Source organism: Acanthopagrus latus, chromosome 13 (assembly GCF_904848185.1).
Source record: "Acanthopagrus latus isolate v.2019 chromosome 13, fAcaLat1.1, whole genome shotgun sequence".
Lineage (NCBI taxonomy): Eukaryota > Metazoa > Chordata > Actinopteri > Spariformes > Sparidae > Acanthopagrus > Acanthopagrus latus.
The window spans coordinates 11531753-11550577 of NC_051051.1; the positions used below are offsets into that span (position 1 = coordinate 11531753).

Sequence of the window (18825 nt, forward strand, 5' to 3'; positions counted from 1 at the left end):
AATGCTTAAGTAGGTATGAAATAAAATATAATATTGAAGTAAATAAAATAAAATGCTGAGGTATCGAGGAGTAAAGGACAATAATGTGTGTTAACTTACATTGTTGTTGTTGTTTTGCTAACATCAACTGCTATCATTATTTACGCTAACAGTAAAAGATGTTGATTTGTTTGGCCTAATGGCTTCAGTTCAGAAGCAGTTTCAAACTGTTGCTGAGAAGCAGTGGCAGAAAATGAGCTGAACATAGTGTAGAAATGTGTAATTCCTCCTTCACGGAGAGTCCGGCCTGATATTTCACAGACACGGTGTGCAGAAAGTTGTCTCCATCCAGCAGCCATCCATCAAGCATCAGTAGTAAAGCAGGCACTTTCGCGTGGCTCCGCCCACCGCTGCCGAAAACCGGAAGTTTAGCTGTTGTTGTCACACTGGAAGAAAATGGCTGCTGCTCCGACTTTTTTTCAATGAAGACACCGATATTTCAATTTCATTTCGTTTTCTCGCATCGGAGCTACAGTCGACCGCTATGCAATCCAGAAGGCAAGTCCATCCTGCTCGCCGACATTGACGTCGCCCTGTCGCCCTGCGTCTCGGGCGACGTAACATCGTTAGCGTTGCTGGTAACTTACAGCTTGCCCACTAGGAACAAGCTAGCATGCTAGCGTTAGCCGCGTTAGCCTCAACGGTCAGGCATCAACGAGCTTGTTGCTATTCAGCCACTCTCCCCGCTGGGGCTCGCAGTCACTGGAGTTCACTAACCCGAGCCACGCAGCTTTATCGACTCCGAGGCGCGCCGTGCATTCGTTTAACTTGCAGGCGCGTTTGAAATATAAGCAGGGGATGAGACAACTTGGACGAAACTGTTTGGCTCGTCAGTCCTCTTAGCTGTTTTTGTGTGTGGCACCTTGACTGAGTGCCAGCCAGCCCGTTTGGCATTGGCGCTTCCCCCCCGATAACCTGCCAGCCACACGGAGCATCTGCATCTGTGTTCATTTGTGTGTCATCTTGTGTTGTTTTCCCCTTTGGGCCGTGCTGCTCGCAGTAACGCTTTCGTCTGCTGTGTGTTGCCCGTGCAGGGTGTGAATGGTCACTATAAGAAGGTGACAGTGTGGGGCAGAAAGGACAGCATCGTCTACCGTCACTCGCCTTGCAGCTGGCGGTGGACCACAATGGTGAGTTCAGTCTCTTTGAGGTCATGCATCTCTGCATATGTGGTGTACGCTCACAGTGAAGTTTTCTGTGAGGTAAAGCATCCAGCCTAGAATCCTCACTAGGGATTTGCACAGCGTGATCTGTTCAGTCTTTAATGTTGGAGGTCCCCATCGTGACTGATCTGTCTCATTTATTTTGCTCTCATTCCCCAAAGCAACAAGTTTTGGAATATGCATTGGATCGAGCCGAGGTAAAACTTTTTTTTTTTTTTAAAAGGGTTGTCATTTCAATGTCATTTCAATCTTATGTGTTGCAAGAAGATGAGTGAATTGCTTGTTCTCACATGTAGCCCTGTGCAACCAATATGTATACACATGCAGTAATACAGTGTGTCATCTGTCACGCAGTACATTGTTGAAAGTGCTCGACAGCGACCAGCCAAAAGACGAATTTCATCCGGCGGGAGGAAGAGTTTGTATCAGAAGCTCTATGAGCTGTACATGGAGGAATGTGAGAAGGAGCCGGAGTTAAAGGTTTGTGTTGTTAACGCAACTTTACCCTCAGTAATGACTTGATAATTACAGGTGTACAGATAAATGCAGAGCACTCCAGTCTGCAGGAATGAGTTGTAAGAATTAGATCTGTGGGATTCAATCTGAGAATGAAACATTGCCATGGACAGGGTGTCTGTCAGTGGCACGAATGTCTTTAGACATCCTCTGTCTTTAGACCCTTGATTCAATGTTGAGTGTACAGAAAAGAACAACAAATCACCGTTTACAAGTTGCATTGACAGAATATCTGATACAAATTATGTTATTATTCTAATCATTTATAAAAAAAAAAAAAAAAAAAAAATCTGAAGTAGGACAACGTATGTGTGCACTGGCAAATCATACATTTGATATTATTAAACAAATATAAATGGCAGCCCTCCTCTGTTCAGTTTTCCTTTTATACAGGCATGTTAAACCACTACCTTACAGCTTAAACTCAAAGTAAATGTGGGTGGAAAGCTACTCGCATCGAGTTGGCATGGTTATAGCCATGTGAGATTTCTGTTCCTATTATGAAGGATTTGTAACTTTCGTGCGCTTCATTTGTTGTTTTATCTGAAGAATTTAAGGAGAAATGTGAATCTACTGGAGAAGCTGGTGTCTCAGGAGTCTGTGTCATGTCTGGTGGTCAACTTGTACCCTGGGAATGAAGGCTATTCTTTAATGCTCAGGGGCAAAAATGGATCTGGTAAGACGAGACGATTAAGCAAATACCAGCTCAACCAGGTTCTAAACTCTGCACCACGATAGTCTCATCTGCAGCATTCCTACCTTGTGTTGCTTCCTAGATTCTGAAACCATCCGTCTGCCATATGAAGAAGGGGAACTGCTGGAGTACCTAGATGCTGAGGAGTTGCCTCCAATTCTGGTGGATCTCTTGGAGAAATCACAGGTTTGTGTGTGCACATATTTAAACGCACAGAAGTACATATGTGCTTACATAAATAGTTAAGAAGATTTAGAATTTATTTTCTTTTGTTGTGCATGTTTTATTGAGATTGGAGTCAAACATACACAAATCTTTAATGGTAGAAGTTATAGGAGAACGTACAAATACAATATAGAGATAACTCGGGAATATATAAACTAAAACAAACCCCATTCTGCTTTTAAGATTTCCAGAAAATACCACAAGAGAGGGAAAAAAGACTGAGAGTAAATGCAAGGGTGTTTTCACACACAGCCTATTTGGAGCACTCTTTTAAAACCTGGAGCATTTTTCACCCTGAGGTCCGGTTCATTTAAGAATATGCAAAAACAGCAATCCCACACGCCTAGAGAGGGTGGTATCGGCCCGCTTCCACTCGAAATCTGGCAGTTTTGTTGATTGTTTGCAGTCAGAACCTAATCAACCCCCCCATCCAAATAAACTGGCTTGTGCATTTTCTGATGATTAAACAAAATTGAATCTAGTTCTACAGATGCATCATGCAATTGATGTTGGTATGCACACATTCAAGCCCATCCTCGGTGGCAGACTCTTGGACTTCTGTTGTTTAATAATGAAGAAGAAAAAGAGGAAAAGGGGGCAGCATTGACGGAAAATGTCCTTGAAAATTTCTCACCAGTGATAGAACAGCGTGCCCTCACAATTGTGTCAAAATTGTCCCTGAATCTTAGCAAAGCAAACAAACTGCAAGTTAAACAGTGTAAGTTGAAACTGATTTGAATGTAAGTTTACAGTATTGCATGCGCCAGTCACATTAGGAATGTCTTGTATGTCTTAAACATATACATATTTAAAGAGAAAAGGACTATATTCTACTATATTTATGTTTGTATTTTTATCAGTTGTTCCCTCTTTCTTAGTAATCTCCCTTATTGTATCGTCTGTTGGCTGACATCCTCCATTTGCAATGTTTCTTAGGTGAACATCTTCCACTGTGGCTGTGTAATAGTAGAGGTGAGAGACTACAGGCAGTCTGGTAATACCAAGATGCCCACCTACCAGAGCAGACACATCCTGCTGCGGCCAACCATGCAGGTAAACCAGTGGAGAACCTCTCATTATGCATGCTAATGAAAAGACTTGATACTATTTGCGCAAGTTTGTTCTGACCTGGAATTGTGGACCATTTGCCCTTTAGACTCTGATCTGTGATGTCCATGCCATGACCAGTGACCACCACAAGTGGACACAGGTAAAGTATCATGTTTCATGCAGATATTGCACTGTTTTTGCAGCAAATTCAAATTATATCAAAGTGTTATTTTTTTGAGTGTTGTACATCTGCATTGCTTCAGCTAATACAGATTAATTTCACTATAATAGTAGACAGTCCTTGCTTGTGTGTCTTGAGTCCTTTTAGCTGCAGCACATTGTGCAAGTGTTTTCTGTAGCATCTGTGTCTCTTTCCTTAGGACGACAAATTACAGCTGGAGAGTCAGTTGATTTTGGCCACAGCTGAACCTCTGTGCCTGGATCCCTCCATTTCCGTCACCTGCACAGCCAACCGCCTGCTCTACAACAAACAGAAAATGAACACTCGCTCCATGAAACGGTACTGAATCCGCTCAGACGCTCTCCAGTCAGCTTACTTTGAATTCACTCGTGCCAGGGATGGAAAAAAAAAATCATTCATGAATGTTCTTCTTAAGATGTCAAAATAAAAGCTTTGTTACTGTGAATGAGTCAGTGAATGAAGCAAAAGCCTTAGATTGTTCCAAGACAGTTCTGTTTTTTGCATTGTAGGTGTTTCAAGAGGCACTCTCGAGCTGCGCTGAACAGGCAGCAGGAGCTGTCCCATCTGCCCATGCCACCGCAGCTACGACTCTACGACTACCTACAGAGGAGGAAGGAGAGGAAACCTGCTCCTGTCATAGACCTGAAGATCTCAAAGATCGGAAACGTAAGTAGTCAACATACCAACGAGTTAATCGGATGAAAAAAAACAAAGGTGGCACAAGCTAGAAAACGTGTGTGTCCTGTCCATGGTAAAATCAGGATTCCAGTGTTTTAATAATTTGAGGGCATATCACATCATATCACATGATATGGCAGCTAAAAAATATTATTATAAGTGGAAGGAGCACTAAAATCCATTAGAAGGAGGCGTGTCTTATATGCCCAGTCAAATAAAACAAGGATATTGTCAGTCTGGACTCACTGTGTCGCAGTGAGAAACTATTGAAATAACTGCAGTTATTTTCACTTCAGGTGTTTCTGCACAATAAATGTATCACTGATTAGCGATCAAAACAGGCATTCTACAGGAGACCAGTTTAGTGATCCTTGAGTGCAATCTGTGTATTTGGGATCAAGGTCTCTGAGGTGAGCTCACCATCCTCTAAACTCCAACACTGGGTGGAGCCGAGTAAGAAGATGCTGCTGAATCTCGAGTGAACATCTGTCAAAATTCCAACTCAACTCGCTCCACTGTAGTGAATTTCTGTTTTCTAAAATGATCTGTCTAGAACCAGCACTCAAAAGGAACGGCTGCTGTTGTTTTCGATGTCCACTCCTCTTTACTTCTGTGACTTAAGCTAAACTAGCTTTCATCGCAAACACACGTGTTTGCCTCATGAGTAAAAGCAATTCATCAATTACCTTGATCCTGCAGACATTTTGAATGTGTCATCCTACAGGACAGGCTTTTTACTATTTGATCAAATAGAAATAAAAAACAAAAATGATTTGCCTATTTGTCCACCCACCTGTCTATCTATAAAAACATTAATCACACTGAAATGAAACTTGCCTCCCACGATTGTGTTCAGCCAAGTTAAAAATGTGTTCTGTTTTCTTTCACGCATTTGTTAAAATAATAGGTCATAACAAGCAGTTTTTTCCAGTTCTGCCTCTTTTCCATGTAGTGTTTACTACTATTCAGGAAAAAAAAACACTTAACCCTCTTTAGTATAGGTCACTGAATGCTGTCACAGTTCTCTCTCACAGTCTTTTTACTCATACCGCTTTATGTTTTTCTCTGCTGTTTGTCCCGGCTGTCATCGCCTGCAGTGTGTTGACATGTGGAAGCAGAGCAACTGCCAACTAACCATACCGAAGGAAATTGATGTAAGTAGCTCAACTGCTCCTCTGTAACACTGTTACTTACAAACTTGAGCCAGCACCACTTGAAACCCACTCAACTCTAATCCGGCAGTTATATTGTCGGGCATAACACAACGAATGGACTTGTTTGTGTGTGCTCTAGGTGGAAAAGTATGCTGTGGTCGAGAAGTCTCTGCAGTTGGAGGACTCTCAGCCAACTACTGTGATCTGGCCTCCTGAGGTAAGTCTGACATTAGCCTTAACACTCACAACACATGATACAGGTCAATGATGGCTATTTCCTCTTAGTAACAAGCAGGGGTAGGTATTAGTGTAATTATTTAATCCTACATAGAAAACAATGAAATGGGACCTTGTTGCCAGCTTGCATTGTGCAAATGATCGCACAGCCTCTTAGTCAGAAAAGAAGTGATTAAACTTTTTAAAAAAATCAATTTTTGATGAACCACAAAAATTTCTTCTATGTGGAACATTTTGAATTTCACACATGCCTCTGCTGCTCTGGGGAAAAAAAGAGAGAGAGATCATACTTGTCTGCACACAGACCGTGTCAGGGTCATTGTTTCTGTCTATAAATGGTGCTGGACTCTTTTTTGCATATTTCCAGTATACTTCATCCCAGTCGGTGAGACAAAGGCTAATATTTTCTGGGTGCTAGAATGTAAAACAGGTGGTGTTATGCACAGACAAGTCCCAAGGCAAGGCCAGTTCACCTCCAAATTATGAATACTTAGTTTTCCTCTTATCTGTAGTGGTGCCCAAACTTTTTCCCTTGGAGGGCCAAAACTGAAGCTTAATTCACTTATTGTGTTGTATTGTATTGTACTGTTAAGATGGAAAATTGTGCTAGGATTCCTGGTAGGCCCTGATTTGGATTGTTAGGTGTGAGTTGCACACACCTGCAGAGTGAGTTGCAGTTCTAGAGATATCTGCCATAGAGATCTCTGACTTTTCCCAAATATAATGGAACTAGATGGCACTCGATTTGTGGTGCTCAAAGCATAAGAGAAACACATTATTACTATAGGAGCCAAAAACAAAAGTCATTAGACAGTTAACCATTAATAGATTAATACATTTGAAAGACATGCTAATTTTGTGAGGAAAAGCTCAACGAAAGTACGTATGTATGTTTCAAAGTTGGTAAACGGCGTGAGCCTGTAAAGGATGCTAAAAACATGACACCACTAAGCTCGTCGCAGCATGCTCTTCCATTCAGCTGTCTTTGTACACTTTGTTGCACAGGAAGTTGTGGATGACTACACATTTGAGTGTGAGGTGGGGGGCCAAGCCCAGAGGACCAAGGTGTCTATCTTCCAGTCGATGGGAGACCCGCTGGTGTATGGGAAGATCTACTGTGCTAAGGAACCAAAAGCAGAGGAGGACAGCACAGACCTAAAGCTCATACATCCACCGTAAGGACGATCCGTGAGACAAATTCAGCATCCACAACTTAAATTGAGAAAACACTGCACTGAATTCACTGTCTCTTTTGTCTCGTTCACAGCTTCCTCATAGGTTCAAAGATCGATGCAGACCGGTGAGTCACCAATCCTGTCACACACATTTTTTTATGCCATTAGACAGCATGCAGAATACATTTTTGTGTGATGTCTGTTTTATAGGTTTCTTACTCAGTACAAAGGAGTGTATGAGAGAGACGTAAAGTGTCAGGTCAAGATGTCCCATAACTCAGGCAGCGTGGGACAGGGGCCTCCCTCCCCCAGCAAAGATGAGGTGAGTACTGCCTGGCAAAGATGGAGGAAACAATGTTTTGAATGATTGGGGAGGCTTCATCTTAATGTATTTTTTTTCTTTCCTTAATAAAATGAACATTTATTTTTAGAATTAAGTATGTTAAACCTAATGAGCACACAGACAGTGGCTAACAGACTCTGCTAAATGTCGTCTGCAGGGTGATGGTATTTCTCCACTGGTCCAGACGTCTGTTTTGGGAAAAGGGGTGAAGCACCGACCCCCTCCTATCAAACTGCCTTCAGGATCAGGAGGCAGCTCCTCAGGTACACCTTGCAAAAAAACGAAGCATGAACATGTTGCGCGCCTACAGGATTTCTAAGAGAACTATTTACAAAGCAGACAGAGAAAGAAGGGGAGAGGGTTCAAAGGAAATCTCCCGCTATTGCCATCTATGGTCTAATATTTCAGAGCTGAAGGACCCAAATTCACACCCTGTCGCGTTGGCTTAGTTTGAAGGAATTCTGGAGATTGTAGACAATTACAAACCAAAGTAGACAAGACAGGTTGGTGGAAAATGAGTGCGACCGAGCCATAAATGGCAACAAAAAAAGACCTCTGGACAGCATCAAACATTACAGTTTAATTAACTCTAGCAGTATCATAACTTTCAGAGGTGGGTTTTTCCTTTCATGGCTAGCATTGAGACTGCTGGGTGATACCAAGGTCAGTTAAGGGGAAGGATCACACACCAGGGGTAAACTGTATATTTTGGTATCTTCCATTTGTTGTTTAGCTATACTGCTGCCTGTTTTTGATTTCAGTACGAATCTCAAACCCTTTCTTACTTTTTTTTGTAACTTAGGTAATCCATATAGTTCACAAACCACCAGTGGTCTACTCAAGTGTCCTACGCCCCCTCCAGCCAAAAGCCAGTCTCTGAACAGGAAGCACTCCATGGAGCTGGGCCAGGTGGGCCTTCTGTCGCCTGCCTCCCTCTCTCCTATGGGCTCCACACAGAGTGAGTACAGCCGAGTCTGACTAACTATTGGGCTGCTCGCTTTCATCAGTCACATTAGTGGGAATGAGTTGTACTGGAACAACTTACATCAGCTCTTCTGGAGCCTCAAGTTTTCCAGATCTTGGTTTTTATTTTGATTTTTTTGGCTTGGTATGAAAAATTAACTGAACATGGTTCCAGGTCTTAATAAAGAGGAAAGAGAGATGTGTCCAGAACATGTCAAACACATTGCATCAGTATGAGCAAATTTCCCTGTAGCCTTGTGTGTTCTACCATTTAGCATCCATTTAGCTATTTAATCACCTAACCAAGCCCCAGATTGATAAAATAGGCATAAATTGTCATCATGTTATGCTCTTTGTTACAAATCGTAATCACCTGCTGAAAGGTAAGGGGGACAGAAAATAATGAATTTGTACATTTTCTCCCGTTTTGGCACTTTAGGATCGGGGACTCCGAAGCCATCCACGCCCACACCCACCAACACGCCGTGCTCGACCCCGCACCCCGCTGACTCCCTCTCCGCTCCTCTCTCTGTGACTCCCACCCCCTCAGACCCGCCCATGCTTCAGAGCCAGTCGCAGCCTGCCCTCCTCACGCCCTTCGCCCAGCAGCAGCTGGCCCTGAGCCAGCCCCTGCCTGTCATGACCATTCCCCTGCCCACCATGGGCACGTCCATCACCACGGGAACCACCTCGTCGCAGGTCATGGCCAACCCGGCCGGGCTCAATTTCATCAACGTGGTCAGCTCCGTGTGGTAAGCAAATCTTTTGTAAATGCCGGACTGTCACTTGCTGGTCATTGTCACTTTTTCCTGACCGTCCTGTACTGTTGTGCCTGTGCAGCAGTCCTCAGACCTTGATGAGTGGATCCAACCCCATGCTGGGTCCAGGTCTTAACCTGAGTGGAATCCTGCCACCTGGAGGGCTGATGCCCACCATGCAGTCAGCAGCACAGACTGGTAAGAGATTGCCAATTACTGTGACTGGTGTGGAGACAAATGACTCACATCTAATTCATATTGTTCCGAAATACCACGTAATTTATTGACTGCTCCAGGAAACCGACAAATTAATATCTTCATTGTTTTAGCTTTTTTACCCTAAAAGTTCCAGACTCAGCTCAGCCTCCCTAAGGAAAAACTCTTCCAAAAAGTCGTATTATTTAAAGAGAGACCTTTGAAGAAGCAATTCAAAGAAAGAAACTGGCTAGGTGTGAGGGAAAAAAGACTTTTGCACAAATGAACAGAAATTTGTAATGGAAATGGAAAGCACAAGAGGTTTCCAGTGCACAGTAATGGTGCGATTAAATTATATAAGTTCAAATCCAGTTAATCTAATAAAAAACATACATAAGCTCATATAAAAAGGAAAAATCTCTGTCCATATTATTCTGTCTGCTGACTGTAACTGTGTGGTTTGTGTTGCAGGGAGTCCTTTCGGCCTGAACAGCAGCGCTGCGTTGAGACCACTGAACCTACTACAGGTATGACTCTGCAGTAGTCAGTCTGTTTAACACTGTCAGTAGCATGCACTGCGTCTTTGTTCGACTCGCCCTGATCCTGCACCTGTGTTAACACACCCCGAATAGCAATGAGCTGTGTGTGTGTGCAACGGCTGCACAGCTCAGATTCCTCACACCTCCTTTTTCCTGATGACCCTTTATCAAGTAGTTCTGTTTTGATATTCTTATGGTGGCAACAGTCTCGTTACCTTGTGTTATTTAATTGCTGTGTTAATTCTCCCCTCTCCTCATGTCCCCTTGTGCATCCTGCCCCCCACCTGTCGTTTCTCCATCTCCAACCCTTCCTTCATCCTCATCTCCTCCTCGTCCGTTACGCCCCCTGCTTTTTGTTTGTTGCTGGGTTTGTGTTTTACATCTCCAGATCCCCACTGGTCCTCTCATCTTTAACTCTCTGCAGCAGCAGCAGCTGTCTCAGTTCTCCCCACAGCAGAGTCAGTCGGCCACTTCCAGCCCTCAACAGCAGGGGGAGACGGTGAGACACACGCTCAGTCACAAGAACCATATTAATGTAATTTGATGGTGATTCGTACATACAGTAGTTGGAGCCGCGAGAAAGGGATATTACAAGTAATGCTGGACTAAATCTGGAGTTTAATAATGCAATAACAAAAACATAACTATGAACTCTCCAGAGAACTACATCTGGATTAAAATTTAACACATTTTGAAGTATTCGGAGGTCACAAAAGCACAGAAATCTGAGAAACATAAGAAATGTGTAATCAAGACTCTGTATACCTATAACGCATCAGCAAAACTGACCAACTTATCCTAATCAGGTATAAATAAATAAATAAATAAATAAATAAAGAAAGAAAGAAAGAAAGAAAGGACCATTGTGACAGAGCCAAAGTCGGTCAACGGTCATTACAGACCTCACAACACTTTATGCAACACTATGCTTTATGACCAGTGAGTGGCCAGAAATCAAAAAGGAAGATATTGCTGTAAAGAAAATAAATGGTGGGGCAGGGATATATTGTAAATGACCAAAGTGTATTGGCAAATATGACTTTCGGAAATTAATTTGAACATGTCTCCGGTGACCCAGTCAAAGCCCAGACTTACAGGAAAATCAGCGGAATGACTCCATGACCGCTCACAAATCTGCAAGCACAGAATGCAGCTGTAAATGTTAAAAACACCTCATAACAGTCGAGTGACTGAACGCTCAGATAAAAAGGTCCAAAATCAGCATCATGTTTTCAAACCACTTTTTTGAAGCAACGTTTTGTGAAAATTGTAATTTAGTGGTGTCCCCCACAGTTTGAGTGCAACACCACTGATGTGAATACAAACCCAAGATCTGTAACAATCTGTCAGATGTAATGTAGGTGCTGACCACAAGCAAAACTCATTCTGTTAGAACAGTGTTACATGTTGTTTATGAAGGTTCTCAGTCATCAAGATCATTGTAAGTCTAATTCTTATTCTGTAGGCCACTGGAATTGTTTCGGTGTTTGAAGCTGATTCACCTTTGATCCAAGAGGCTTCTTCAGCTCTGAAGAACTTCATCCTTATAGTGTTAATTGTCTTTGTGCCTCTGATTATGAGCTGATCTTATATTTGCCTAAATAAATGCCTGTTTACTTGAAGGAAAGGGGGCTGAGGTCTTCAAACAAAGCCAACTTAATATAATTCCACATATAAGCAGGAGCAATGTAAGAGTGTTATTTAAAGCCTTTTATTATACTTTTTTTTTACTATAAATCTTCACTGTAAACATTTGAACTCACAGTCCAACCATTTTGTGATGGCAGTGAACAGCTGTGTGCTGACCTCACCGTCTTGTGTTACCTTCGACCTATCTTCGCAGGGCGACCAGGGGACGGATCAAAGTTTAGGAAACCAGCAAACGGCGGTCATCAACCTTGGAGTCGGAGGCTTCATGTCTCCACAGGCAGCAGGTACGACCCTCCCACACACACAGACAAACACACACACACACACCCCTACACACAAATACACATTGAATCCACACAACGTTCACTTAAACATTTCTCTTTGTTCAGTCCATTAACCAAACAAACTGACACCATGCCACTAACTGGTACTAATAAGAGAAGATTTACTAATGTTCATTATTGTAATGACTGTACATTAGTTCTCTGTCAATGATCATTTTACTGTAGTTAGCCATTGTTCCTCTCAGTGGAGCATGTAACAACTGACAGGAGAGACTCAACTTCCCCTTCTTCTCTGCTACATTCTCTCTTTTTTTTCCTCCTCTGTTTTATGCCCCCGTCCTTATTTCTTTCCCTCCTGCACTTTCTCCCTGTCCCCCTGCTCACTCACACCTTTCCACCCTCATTCATACTATTTGCACATAATCCACTTTAAAATGCCCACGCACATGGTCGTTTACCTGTGCTCTTTGCCTCTTTCTTTCATTTCATGTCTTTCCTTGTGTGCTGAAACTCCACTTCCATCCTCCCCTTCAAACGCCTCAATATCCCCCCTTTTTCTTCCATGAGCCTTTTCTCTCTTCATACTTCACTGCGTTCCTTCTTCTGCTTCTCTCCCTCTGGCCGTCACATCCCTGCCTCTGGGGCTCCCTCTCTCCCTCCTCCTACTCCCCCCTCCCCCGTAGTGCTGTCCCAGTTGGGCTGTGGGCTGGACGGGTCTGGGCCCCCGCTGCCTTCTCCAAGGCTTCAGCAGCAGCACCAGCCACAGATCCAAGTAATACAGCAACTTTAACATCTACATACACACATACATGTCTATAGGCCACTGAGACTAGATTTAATTAGCCAACCCTCCATGCCTTTATCTAGCAGGCAGGTGTGTGTTGTGCTACAGCAACTCAATAATACACTTTATGAAAGTCTTAAAAAGATAGGAACATCTTTACACAGATAAGTTCAGTGTTTTCATCAGACCTGGGTCACATTTCAAAATCAGTGTCTAAAATACTGAAAGCATACGTACATCTAAATTAAAATATAAAAGAAATTGTAAAAACTCATACTCCCAACAAGTAGTGGCAGAATATCACCAAGTAGCTGCTAACGGCTGTTAACTGTATTCTGTTCATGACTGTAGCTACTGTTAGCTGGTTGGCCCAGTTAGCTGTTCGGCTAGCCAGGATGCCAGTTTTCAGGCCCGTGGCATCATGCATAGACATCTTTGACCCAACATCAAACTTTGGCACATCAACTTGGACTCCACTACTCATTAGATTTTGGTGGTCAGAGTCAAAGGGCAAGATCATTGCTACCTAAAAAAAAAAAAAATTGCATTCTGGGCCATCACTCATCAATTCAAATGATAATCACAACAACATTTGACACAAATGTCTAAAAGGATACATGATGGCATTTTATGATGTGGTGACATTAACTATCCAAAAGGGCAGAGGTCAACTTCACTGCAACAGCATGATGTTAAACAAAAAAATGTTCTGAAATCAGCCTCTCAACCAAGAGGTCAGGAAATCTAGTATTAAATTTAGTCTATTTGCAGAAAATAATCCTAAATAATATCCGGGAATATATTCCATATGTTTCTTTTTAACTTGTAATGAATAGTTGTGGTTGAAACTATATCACCCCAGGTCTGATTTTTCATCAAGAAACCTTGTGGAATTATATTTTCCTCTGTTGTAGGTCCACACCATCCTCTTCATCTTGTGTTGTATGTTTGGTTAATATGTTGTCTGACAAAGATCACAGCAGTCCCAGTGCTCCCAGCAGCCACACACACACACACACACACACACACACACACATACACACACCAGAGCTTGCGGCACTTCCAATGGCAGCAACTAACAGCGTGTGGAAACTGGGAGGCATGTTTTGGTGACAGGATCTGAAATATTGTGCGAGGCTACACACTGTTGCTGACTGCATCACGACAGATCAGAAATGACAGGCTGTCACACTGTAAGCATGAATCCTGAGGTGTGAGGAGATTCAAGAGAAATGTTGTGCCCAGTTGAAGTTGCTGACTTACTCCAAGCAGACAGCGCGGTGGCTAAGCTGCATGTGTGTTTTGTGCCAGGATCACAGCCGATGATTTGTCTCCAGAACACCACTGGTGCTGCTTGACTGTATCCTGCCTCACTCGCCAACACACCCCCAACCTGCCCTCAATCTGTATCTCCTCCTCTTCTTCCTCCTCCTCCTCCACCCTCCCCTCTGCAACCCATTAACCACTCTCCTGTGTTTCTCCGCACACTCCTCTTGTACGTCGTACCAGGCTCAAGTTCAGCTTCACTAACCCATGCCACTTCCGTAGATGCATCTGGATTCCGAGTTTCAGTCGGTCTGCTCAACACTTCTATTAACCGCGCTGCAGACGCTTACACATCTTAGCGCCACTGACAACAACGTGCATTATGTTGCTTGTGCTAACACCGAAATCCCTTCTGATATGTTTTGTTTCTCATCTTTTTCTTCTGCACCGGACAGTTGCAATTCTTACAGCACCAAATGCAGCAGCAGCAAATGGCTATGGGAGCAGCAGCTCCTCAGGGGGGAGCGCCACAGCCGCATACCGCCAGCCAGCCAAGAAGTAAAAGGAAGAGGAGCCTGCCACAGCCCCTCCCAAAGTCATGACAGACTGAAATCACACTAAGAACCACCCCGCCCCGCCCCGCCCCAGCTACACAAGGACGTGAATGATCCATACTGTGCTCTTTGTCTGCCTCACTGTGGAGACTGCGGACAAAAAAAAAACAAAACTTTGTGTCCCTTCTGTGTGTCTTTTTCTAGCTGACAAATTTGTATGTAATGGTTGTCAGAGGTTTTGGAGAACCAAAACTGTGTCCGCCATAGAGGATGGGGTCTTTTTTTTAGAACAGGGAGCCCTACACTTAAAAGAACCTTTAGTGATATTTTTTGAGACGAAACAAGAAAAAAAGAAATGGTTCTCGTAGACACATCGCCCCCTTCAGGAAGGCCCGCCGTGGACCAGGAGGATCGTGAATGCACATTCTCAGAGGATTTCCCCTCGTGAGCCCGACTCTGCTCGGTTGACCCGGTAGAAACTGCCCTTTAAGCACGGATCCCAACTGAGCTTATCGACACCAAATCCTCCACAGTAACTGTTACATGTGAAAATGCAAATCTGATCTCGGAGCAGTGCCTGGGGGCAGCTCTCTACCTCTCAGTCTGTCGGAAGTCTTCTCTTTTCCGTCACAGGGCTCAACCGGGGGACTCAAGATCAACATGCAAGACGGTGTACCTGCTTTTGTACAGCACATTTTGAAAAAAGGCATTTTCCTTTTAATGAGTTCAGGAGACATGATCGTGTTCTTACGAGACATCAACCGAGTGTGTGTGTGTGTGTGTGTGTGTGTGTGAGAGAGTGTGTGAGACATTTCTGGACACTGAGAAATAATTTTTTAAGCAGTCTTTGTCAGCAGTTTTATTGTTATTAAAAAAAAAAGAATATATATTGACAGTGGAAAATACAGCTTTTAGATAAAAAAAGCATTGTGTGAGGCTCTTTATTGTGCCGTCTTTACACTACGTATGACTTTATCAATAAGTTTCTGGATCTCTCTCTGTCGCACTGTTGCTCTACTGATGCACTCCTGCAGCTTCTCTCCCGACAGCGACGTCCCACCTGAGTCAGAGGGAAAGATCGTCAGCGTCAGTGTCGTTTGTTTTCTTTCCATTCAATCTCGTAGATCAGTTTATATAATTAGTTTCGATAAAGACGAGCGTTTTAGGATGAGAAAAGACTGACAGCTTACGCTGAGCTTGACTTGTGTTTTTGACTTAAGATTGTATGAGGCATGTTTCTAAAAAAGGCTGGCTAATGAGTCATGAAAAAGAAACGGGGAACAAGTCAATGTAGAATGTACAATCAATAATGACATGTAACTGTGATGACGTTATGGATTGGGTGTAATGACAGGCTCCCTGAAGACAGTAGTGGAGAATAAATTCACAGAAATAATGTGAAGATAAAAGCTTACATGGACAAAAGACTAAATAAGACATTAAATCACGGCTGATATAGAATAAAAAGCTTCAGTATACCACTGAACTGCAAGATACACGGTAGCAATTGCAAAACTAAATTACAACCTTTGTGTTTTTTTAACAAGGAAGTAGAAGCTAGATCGGTTTATTCGGCCCTGTATTTCTGACAATGGGGAGTTCTTAATGAGTTTACCTTTGTGAAATCAATGACAAATTGCACTCGCACAATGTCTAAAGCCACGCGGTGAGGCAAAAATCACTACAGGCTGTGTGTCTGACCTGGTTTGTGTACGGTGCAGAGTCGATCCTCCTCGTCCGTCACCACAGTGAGCTGAGCGGTCTTCAGGCTCTCCTCCTCAGCCGTGGGGTCTACGATCAGTATGGAGCTGCGTGGAGAGCACATTGGGAGTTAAAAAAAGAGGCACGTCACACAGAATGCAGTTGTTTTTTTTTATCCTGGGCTGGATGATCGTTCACTTACTCATCGAAGACGCAGAAAGAGGCGCTGACTGGATGTTTGTGAATGTGCAGCCCACGTCTCTTTGCTAAATTCACCTCAGGTGTCTCTGTGCTGATGGTGACCTCTGGGAGTTTTGCTGTGGGGAGCAGAGAAGCTGAAGTCAATGTGCTAGATTTCTTTGTGGAGAGCAGTACGAATAGGCTTACTGAAAGTGGGCGTATGCACTATGGAACAATAATATATCATTAGTCAGGGAATAACTTACTGATCGATCATAGAAAAAGCACAGTATATTGTTACAGAAATAAATAATTGCAGGGTTTTCATTTCCGTTTCTGTAAGAGCGAGCTCTGTTACATCACATACTGTTCTGCAGGGCAGCCAGCAGGGCAATGGTACAAGCGTCCAACAGGTTCCCGTCGTAGTCGAGGCACATCAGGTCGCAGTAGAGCACCCAGCAGAGCTACAACCAGAACCAGCAGGATCAGGACCCACAATGTGTACGGCAATTCCGCAGGATCAGTGCACGAGCATGAGTCCGGACTCACCTTTCCTCTTTCGATGCACAGGTCCTCCGTTTGTATCACTTCTGAGCTGCAACATCCACATAAACACAACACAGTTAACACACAGACGATGCTGCTGAGAGATGGAAATGACGCGGATTAGAGTCTCACGCACCTTTCGATTACATCGGCGATGAACTGGCTGGCGGCCTGCGCCTGCTCGCTCGGGGGACCCGGCCTAAAGCGAGAGGAACACAGAGGAGGCAGGTCCACGTTGGGCACTGAACAGGGACGGAGAGAGCACTGCAGTCAGTCTGTGTTTGTCTACTAAACTGCTGCAAAACCCTTGAAACACCTTACACACCTTCCCCTTACACAACACTTGTATATATAATCACTTTAACTAATGAGAATCATATCCATAGATTAAAGTACAAATCTTTCTGGTGTACTTTGCTTTAAATCTACACTTGAGACCTTCATAGTGTACTCACCGATGTAACCTTTCCCAGGGGCCTCCACTGTCGGGTTTGTCAGCTCCTGCATGTGAACAATGACAAGAAATCTGTGAATGTTTTTTTTAAAAACCCAATGGTGCAGAATCTTACCGGCTGTGTTCGCAGTCACTTACGGCTTTGATCCCACAGATGACCGTAGTGTTTCCAACCTTCACCAGGGCCGAGCCGTCTGCTGTGGATATGGACCCTGAGCAAGAGAGGACGACCTCAGTGTAGACTTACAGAGGAGCAAGGTGATGAAGGTAAAGTGCGGGTCAGTGCTGTGTCTCACCTATGTTCAGAGTCGTGGTCCTGAACTCTGACAGCTCCCTCCCATCAGGGCGACAGTTTTCTTTCTGGTGAGAGGAAAACATGACATGAGTGGTAAGCAGGACATCGTTACTCATTCATTACGCAACCACGGGGTGAATGTGGGCAGTTATTCAGATTTTCCATCACTGACCAGGAAGCTCCTGTGGTACTCCAGAGGCTCAGCAGTCCTGGAGGAGAACAAGTTCACAATGAAAGCAGGAAGAGATGAGGAGACGCTGGTTTACAGTCTCAAACTTCATTTCAGTGGTTAGTTAGCGGTGCTGTGCTTATTCGCCTGTTATTCAATGACAAACGGGACATTGAGGTGTTTCTATAACCAGCAGTCAAAGTAACGGAACGTGTAATTAGGCTAACATCGTCAGGACACAACAGTTTAACAGCTCGCTGTCAAAACTGTTTCAAATTGACCTCCCTATATTCAGCTCATTAACGGACCTGAGCATAAATTATTCCATGGCTGACAATAAAACGCACAACAAGTATTATTTTCGCTGTATTAGCCACACTTCTCAGCCTTACTTGAAACCAGCCGCCATGATGTTTTGATTTGACCACGTGGGTTTGGTTACGTAACTACGGCAGCCGGTAAGAGGACGCACGACAGGAAACGAGTGCGATTGCTTTTCCCTTAGGCTCTTATTCACGCGCTACAACGGATATATCCCCCTTTGCTGTAAATGATATCAGATAGTATCAATATCCATTAAAGAATTGATTCATTTTGCGTAACAATTTGATTAAAAATTATAATTTACAATTCATTTTTTTTATTTATTTCAGATGTATCCTTTTATGGATTCATGTGAAACGTGTTTAAAATGTTGTGTGGTACTAAGATTCACCTACAGAAAAGAGATGTATAATTCTTAATCTTATTCATTTTATTAATCATTAATTCAGATGGCATTCTTCCATACCACTTTTATTTTTGGCTTTGTACGTCAGTTTAATGTCTGTATGTTTTGTTTTACCCATAAATGTCTTAAATAAAACCAAGAATACACCAGACATTACTATATACATTTTATATTATGATTATAATTAAAATAGATTGATAAATAAACAAAATGAATAAATAAGAAAGTTATAACTTTTTCTAAAGTAATCGTTTTGACTAGTATTAGTATAGTAATAATAT

General features: G+C 43.1%; 2 protein-coding genes across 5 annotated transcripts; one reads left to right on the top strand and one right to left on the bottom strand.

Annotated features, from left to right (window-relative positions):
- The first annotated feature begins 382 nt into the window (after positions 1-382).
- supt20 (SPT20 homolog, SAGA complex component) lies at positions 383-15393 on the top strand. Of its 3 annotated transcripts, none has more exons than XM_037119821.1 (24): positions 383-537; positions 1074-1169; positions 1364-1399; positions 1557-1682; positions 2268-2394; positions 2495-2598; positions 3574-3690; positions 3794-3847; positions 4068-4207; positions 4399-4555; positions 5665-5721; positions 5861-5938; positions 6964-7133; positions 7226-7258; positions 7344-7455; positions 7634-7739; positions 8279-8434; positions 8879-9191; positions 9280-9395; positions 9864-9919; positions 10356-10430; positions 11775-11865; positions 12549-12637; positions 14371-15393. In XM_037119821.1, the coding sequence occupies exons 2-24, from the start codon at positions 1167-1169 to the stop codon at positions 14515-14517; spliced, it is 2463 nt and encodes an 820-aa protein (XP_036975716.1). In that variant the 5' UTR covers positions 383-537; positions 1074-1166; the 3' UTR covers positions 14518-15393. The 3 variants fall into 3 exon arrangements, with proteins under 3 accessions (XP_036975716.1, XP_036975715.1, XP_036975717.1); XM_037119820.1 differs by having other exon boundaries at positions 385-537; positions 10320-10430; XM_037119822.1 differs by lacking the exon at positions 12549-12637 and having other exon boundaries at positions 386-537; positions 10320-10430.
- exosc8 (exosome component 8) lies at positions 15314-18266 on the bottom strand. 2 transcript variants are annotated; one of them, XM_037119823.1, is made up of 11 exons: positions 18207-18266; positions 17818-17854; positions 17647-17710; positions 17489-17562; positions 17352-17397; positions 17033-17138; positions 16900-16945; positions 16718-16814; positions 16373-16487; positions 16171-16277; positions 15314-15529 (listed from the first exon to the last, which is right to left on the bottom strand). In XM_037119823.1, exons 1-11 carry the CDS (start codon positions 18221-18223, stop codon positions 15411-15413), a joined length of 828 nt encoding a protein of 275 aa, XP_036975718.1. In that variant the 5' UTR covers positions 18224-18266; the 3' UTR covers positions 15314-15410. The 2 variants fall into 2 exon arrangements, with proteins under 2 accessions (XP_036975718.1, XP_036975719.1); XM_037119824.1 differs by lacking the exon at positions 18207-18266 and adding an exon at positions 18123-18154.
- Between the last annotated feature and the right edge of the window lie 559 nt (positions 18267-18825).

What these genes read in the sequence shown, in the direction of transcription:
- supt20 (XM_037119820.1), top strand. An exon ending in ACCACCACAAGTGGACACAG is followed by an intron (nt 3,848 to 4,067) that starts GTAAAGTATCAT and finishes CTCTTTCCTTAG; the next exon opens with GACGACAAATTACAGCTGGA. An exon ending in TCCTATGGGCTCCACACAGA is followed by an intron (nt 8,435 to 8,878) that starts GTGAGTACAGCC and finishes TTGGCACTTTAG; the next exon opens with GATCGGGGACTCCGAAGCCA.
- exosc8 (XM_037119823.1), bottom strand. An exon ending in ATCGCCGATGTAATCGAAAG is followed by an intron (nt 16,946 to 17,032) that starts GTGCGTGAGACT and finishes TGGATGTTGCAG; the next exon opens with CTCAGAAGTGATACAAACGG. An exon ending in GCTGGCTGCCCTGCAGAACA is followed by an intron (nt 16,488 to 16,717) that starts GTATGTGATGTA and finishes TGCTCCCCACAG; the next exon opens with CAAAACTCCCAGAGGTCACC.